At 34.8% G+C, this 6000-nt stretch overlaps 1 protein-coding gene across 1 annotated transcript; it reads left to right on the top strand.

Moving 5' to 3' along the window:
- The first annotated feature begins 1395 nt into the window (after positions 1-1395).
- On the top strand, positions 1396-2623 carry LOC100265411 (probable histone H2A.4-like). Its single transcript, XM_002274534.5, has 2 exons — positions 1396-1786; positions 2200-2623. Exons 1-2 carry the CDS (start codon positions 1577-1579, stop codon positions 2437-2439), a joined length of 450 nt encoding a protein of 149 aa, XP_002274570.1. The 5' UTR covers positions 1396-1576; the 3' UTR covers positions 2440-2623.
- The last annotated feature ends 3377 nt before the right edge of the window (positions 2624-6000 follow it).

The raw sequence follows: 6000 nt of genomic DNA, 5'->3' as shown, positions 1-6000 counted from the left end.
CTTGACTGGACCTCGATCGATTGAGATGAGGGTCGACTAGTTGAGGTTCAACTTTGATCGGTTTAACAACCGTTTTGGAAGAAAGATAAGGGTTTTTTTTTTTTTTGCACCCCATGACCGGTTGAGCTAAAGGTCAATTGGGTCCTCATCCGTTTCAATTGGTTGACCCGTTTTTAGTTTAACAACCAACTTTTTAAACTTAAAACCTTTTAAACAAGTTTGAAAAATATTTGACACAAGGTTTTAATTGAAAACATGAAATCATCAAATTTTTAAAAAATTAAAATGAAAAAAAAAACTTTTGGATAATTTTGGTGCACAAGTAAAGAATGTAATGTATGAAAGTCCTAGTATACCAACAACCTTACAAAGAGATCTTATGAAGTTTGAATCTTGAAAAACACTTCTCTTTGAGATCTTCTTTTTCTTAATGATTTCTTTTTTACTTGATTTGTCTTTATGATTGTCACTTTGAAAATCGCCTTGCCTAATCACACTTGAAATATAATTATTAGTTTTAAACCTTATTTTATTATTATTGAAATCGATATTAACCAAACTTTGGTTTCACACATTCACATCAAGAACAAAAACTCATTGCATTTTTTTGTTTTCCTATAATTTAATTGGAGCCATTAAGGCTCTATCTTGCTCAACCCAACTTTGAATTCATTTTATTATGTTCTAATAATTCAAACAAGGTTTTGTGTTCATGGTATGAATTATTTTTCAATTAAATTTGAAGGTATTTTGCTTAACAACCTATTTTCATTATTAACAAGAAGGTTGTGCGGCGAGATGTCTCGTGGTGGCAAGGTGTTTGGAAAACCAATACATGGCTCGGGTTTTAAAATAAAGTAACTAGACGAATTTTAAAAAGAGTTTATATTATTATATTATTTTTGAAGTGAATGTTGTAGAAATTTTCAAATTGTAAGACTAAGAAGTAATCACATAATAACATAATTTTCTCAATAAAAAATATAAATATAAAAATTTTAAAAGTTGTAAGGTCCGTGATTGATAATAAAAAATTACATTTTACAAAATTATGATTATTTTTAATAAAATAAAAAATAATGAATGATTGAAAATCCTGCCAATTTTATTATTTATATTTGGAAATTTAAAAAGACAAAAATAAAATCATCAAACATTCTTCTTACATCATTTTCATTTTTTTTTCTCGTTAAAGAAATATAAAATTTGTCAATCCTGCAGTCGAGTAGCACGCTAATTCAGGAGGACCGAATAAAAATGGCCCCGGTCTTATCCGATACATCAGCTCTCCGCAACAATTTTTTTAAAAATATTTGACTAATTAGATGTCAGCTCACGATTGGTTTATTCCAGATTACAAGGATCGTGAAGCTGTGGACCATCAGCCGTCGATCAAAACAAATCCAACGATCCTCATTTCTAATGCCCAACCAAAGCGCCTTCACGATTTATTCAAGAACATATAAAACCGCACTACCGCAACAGCAACGATAGCACTCACGAATTGCTCGTTTCGGACGGTGATACCTGTTTTGTTTTCTCGGGAATTTGATTTTCCGCCGACTGTATCCGGGAAATGGAGGCTGCTGGAAAGGTGAAGAAGGGTGCCGGAGGAAGGAAGGGCGGTGGTCCCAAGAAGAAACCCGTATCCCGCTCCGTCAAAGCTGGTCTTCAATTCCCGGTCGGTCGTATCGGCAGATACCTCAAGAAGGGCCGTTATTCTCAGCGCGTTGGAACTGGTGCCCCGGTCTACCTCGCTGCCGTGCTGGAGTACCTAGCTGCTGAGGTAATAACCGCTCTATCTCTCTACATGTTTATTTGTTCAATCTCTAGGGTTCCTGTACTGCGTTTTGAGTTGAATCTGGTGGTTAACTTTCAAAATTTGTACTGTTTTAGTTAACTAATTTTTATATCCGATAGTTTGATATTTTCTTGCTTATCAGATCTTGCGTTGATGTTGATTTTTCAAGTAGTTGAAAGTCCTAGCTCTCCATTCCTTTAGATAGAAGGAGGGAGGAAAAACAAATGTTTTGAGCTTTATTTCCATGATTTTTCCGGAACCCTAAATGGTGAAATATATCGAAAATGGGTTTTTTTAGTTCTTAAATTTTCGCCACAGCCAAATAGGGTTAATTTTGTCTTGATTTTGAATTTGTTCGGCTTGAAGATGATTTTGGTGAGTTTGGCCTGTGGATCCAGGTTTTGGAGTTGGCTGGAAATGCAGCAAGGGATAACAAGAAGAACAGGATAATCCCGAGGCATGTTTTGTTGGCTGTGAGAAATGATGAAGAACTTGGGAAGCTTCTAGCTGGAGTCACAATTGCTCATGGTGGTGTCCTGCCGAACATCAACCCTGTTCTTCTGCCAAAGAAGTCTGACAAGGCAGCAAAGGAACCCAAGTCGCCATCCAAGGCTACAAAATCTCCCAGGAAAACTTAGTTTGTCAATTGTGTTAGAGAAACACTTGTCTTCTTCTTATCTCTCTCTGTATGTAGTCTCCCTTCTCTGTTCATGGGTGATAGGAAAGCTTTATTCGATCAGAAAATAGGAGCATTGTACTCTTTGTTTCCATGTTCTCTTAGGACATTCTGTTTCAAATGAATGAAATTCAGTTTTCAGATAATTTCAGGGTTTTTTAATAGAGACGCTTTACTATTTGGTAAGGTTTTTGTGTATTGATTAGAAATGTGCTATCAATTAAGAGCATTTGGTTTTTTATTCTTGTGTTCTGGAAGGGAACTCATGCGTCCTTATGGAGTTTGAACCCATGCATATTACAAGGAGTGTGGGTTTGTAGTGATTGAACTGTTTGAATTTGGTGAATAAAAACTCACAGCTTTACTATGGTGTTATATAGGATGCTCATTGAGTGAACCTCTATGGTAACAAGAAGCTCTTTGTTATTGAAAAGAGTTTCTGATATCATGGAAATTTTTTTAAAGCTTTTAAGAATGGTTCAGATATAAGGACTGTGGAATTGATGATCAAATTAGTGGTTTTTTTGTTTATGAATGGGAAAAGGGCAAAGTTAGTTTATTGCATGTCTGGTTGAGTTTTTGGGCTTTGACATGTTCCGTTATCTTCACTTATTTTATCATGTTTGGCTAGTTTTTACTCAATTGGTTTTGCTTTGCTTTTGTTTAGTAGCTTCTAGTTTTGCTTTTGTGCAGTAGGTTCATATTTATTCAGCACAACATCTGGGAGACACCTAAAAATCACATCTCGGACAAGCATTAGGCGTTCAGCATGAATATTTACTTAACATGGATCATGTGAATGAAGGTAAGGTGCACTTACCTAGGTATTTACAGTTGAGGCAAACAAACAAATGTAGGAGAACAAAGAACTTAAAAGACATGGGAAGTTGGAGTAGCTTCTGAAATGGAGAAGTAGAAGGTATGAGGCTGTTGATGGAGTCGTGAATTGGATAAAAATGATGGTTTTGGTGTTTAGTATAGGCAAATGGTTGTTAGAGGTGAGTGAGTTGTTGGCTTTATTGATAATTAGTTTGATTTCCTCATGTTTTATTGGTTTTATGTTTTGTTAGTTTCTAGAAAAGGAAAGGCAGTTAATGGCTAAGCTGGTAGGAATCAATATTTTCAGAACTGGATTGAGTGGGGTGTTGACCAGTTCTTTCACCATTCCAGGTTGCATTTTTAGACCCTTTTTGAGTCGAACTGGTTAAGAATCCTGGCTGGTGGTTGGAATGGCTACCTATGTGAATGGGCTGGTATTGGTGAAGCTGTCTGGTCCATTCAATCTTATTTTACTTTTGTTAAAAACTCAAAACAAAGTTGTTTCTTGAACACCTGCTTAATCCTCAGTGCTGCACTGGGACCTGTCTGACGGCTGCAAATCTCATCTCTAGCAACCCTACCTTTTATCTCAGGTAAGCCCTGCGCTAAATCCACCTGTTGTGTTGAATTGTTGATCCCTTTCTTGTGAAACTCCATGTTGAGACATTTAAAGCTTCTAAGAAACTTGCAATACTCAATACATTGTGAGAATCATAAACTCTAGCTTTTGTTTAGTTTTCTTCTGTGGTCTTAGTGTTTTTCAGTTTGTCCAAATATGGTTTTGTGATGTTGTTTCATTCACTGTTGAAGCGGTTCCATTGGCATTGTGATAAGAATAGTGTAATTAAACTCTCTTTCCTGCTACTACATCATTTGTGTGTGAGGGGCTGTTTAGAAAGACAGCTTGAGTGACATAAATTAGGGTATGCAAAGCCCTTTTTCATTAGTATTATCTTCTCTCTCTCTTTTGTTTTGGTGATTTACTCCAGTTTGGTTAATTGATTACATTTTTTTTATATTAATTCATAGTCTCCTAAAAATGTTGAACTTCACTCAGCAGATCAAACTAGTTGAGTGCACTTGTGGTGAGCCAAGGATTGTAGTTTATGCAATGGTATAATGTCATATTTGTATATCTAACCCATGACCGAGGGTTTCACAATACCACAATTTATTGATTTGTTTATGTTGCATTTTTGAAGCTTTGCTAATAACTATCCATACTTTGGAATTTTGGGTGATCCTTCTCCATTTCTTGGTGTGATTTACTTTTTGTATGGAGGGTGGAAAAATAAGAGAAAGCAGCTTACTATGTTGTTGGAGATCTCATTTAACTGTAGACTTAAACATAGAAATCCTTGATTCCCTTTGGGTGTTGGAATTACATACTATATCATGTTATAACTATCATATATGAAGATTTTTACAGGTGGAAATTTTGGGGAAAACTCAACAAATAGAGAAGTTGCTAATTCGAAATTTTGGTGTTGAAGTTTATCATTTGTATGTATATTTAATTACATTTTAGTTTTTATTGATATTGTGCACAATGCCTTTTGTGTTTGTGCTTATACAACTGATAGAAAGAAAACCTCATTCGTCAACAAGCTAGATAATGGATATTTGAAATAATAAAAGGTCGTTGGGAGAAAACACTGAAACATCCACTTTATGCAACATATAATTAACCACTATTTATCTTCATAAGTTCTTAGTCTTGATGTTATGTAATTTTTTCTCTTATAAAATACTAACTTAGCTTAATTTTATTATAACATATTTCTTAAATCCAAGGTTTCAATACAGATGTGGAGTTGGTAGTGATCTCAAACTGCTCCAAGCAATCCATGATGTTTTTGCAAAACTAGACCTAACTGCTGAATTGCTTAGTCAATTTGGAAATGAGATAAACTAAAAACATTTTATTCATCAATTTATTTGAACATTTACTAAAAATATTATATTCACATATTGAATATTGAATATATAGCTTGTATTTTTTCAAGATGCAAAAAAAGGATTTGGTGATCAAGCAACAGTTGCTGTAAGGTTAACCATGGTTCCTGGTGAGTACTATTTCTTAATAGAAAACTAAATTGATTATCATTATTGTAAATTCACAACATAAGTATTTATATAATTATGAATTTGGTTGCAGTTGAATGGTAGTTCATGTATGGAAACCATACACTGACATTGAGGAAGTTGACCATCAAAGTTCTTTCACAAACTGCATCATCTTCTGCCGATTAAAGAAATTGGAGCACATTCCTCTCATTCACATGAAGCAACGAAATCGTTAGCTTACCCTCGACTGCAACAATTAGTTTTTTGTTATTACAATATGAAGCTAAAGCTGCGTGATATGAAGACATAAAATGATAAAAGTTGCTGAGAAAGATTACCTTGATCTCCTTGACATTTCAGCTGAGATGGGTGAAGAAGAGGATAATCAATTTTTCCAATGGGTTAGGCCTTTATAGTTGGATGATGAAATCAAAAATCTTGATCTACGGATTGTTGCTCATGCTCGAGAATTTGGCGTTGATGTTGATCGAGTATTGTCTGAAGAAGTTCATAGTGAGAGTTTTAGCAAAGACACTGATAATTCATTTGAGGCAGCATTGAATTCCCATATGTTGGTTGACTCCACAAGTGTTGGGCAAAGTAGTAGACCTAGTGCTGTTGGTACTTCTGCTTTTGG

Source organism: Vitis vinifera, chromosome 8 (genome assembly GCF_030704535.1).
Source record: "Vitis vinifera cultivar Pinot Noir 40024 chromosome 8, ASM3070453v1".
In the NCBI taxonomy this organism is placed as follows: domain Eukaryota; kingdom Viridiplantae; phylum Streptophyta; class Magnoliopsida; order Vitales; family Vitaceae; genus Vitis; species Vitis vinifera.
This window is presented reverse-complemented; position numbering and strand designations above follow the sequence as displayed.

Coding starts and splice junctions, on each gene's coding strand:
- LOC100265411 (XM_002274534.5), top strand. CDS start 1,577: ATGGAGGCTGCTGGAAAGGTGAAGAAGGGTGCCGGAGGAAGGAAGGGC. Junction 1,787..2,199: donor TGGAGTACCTAGCTGCTGAG/GTAATAACCGCT, acceptor CTGTGGATCCAG/GTTTTGGAGTTGGCTGGAAA.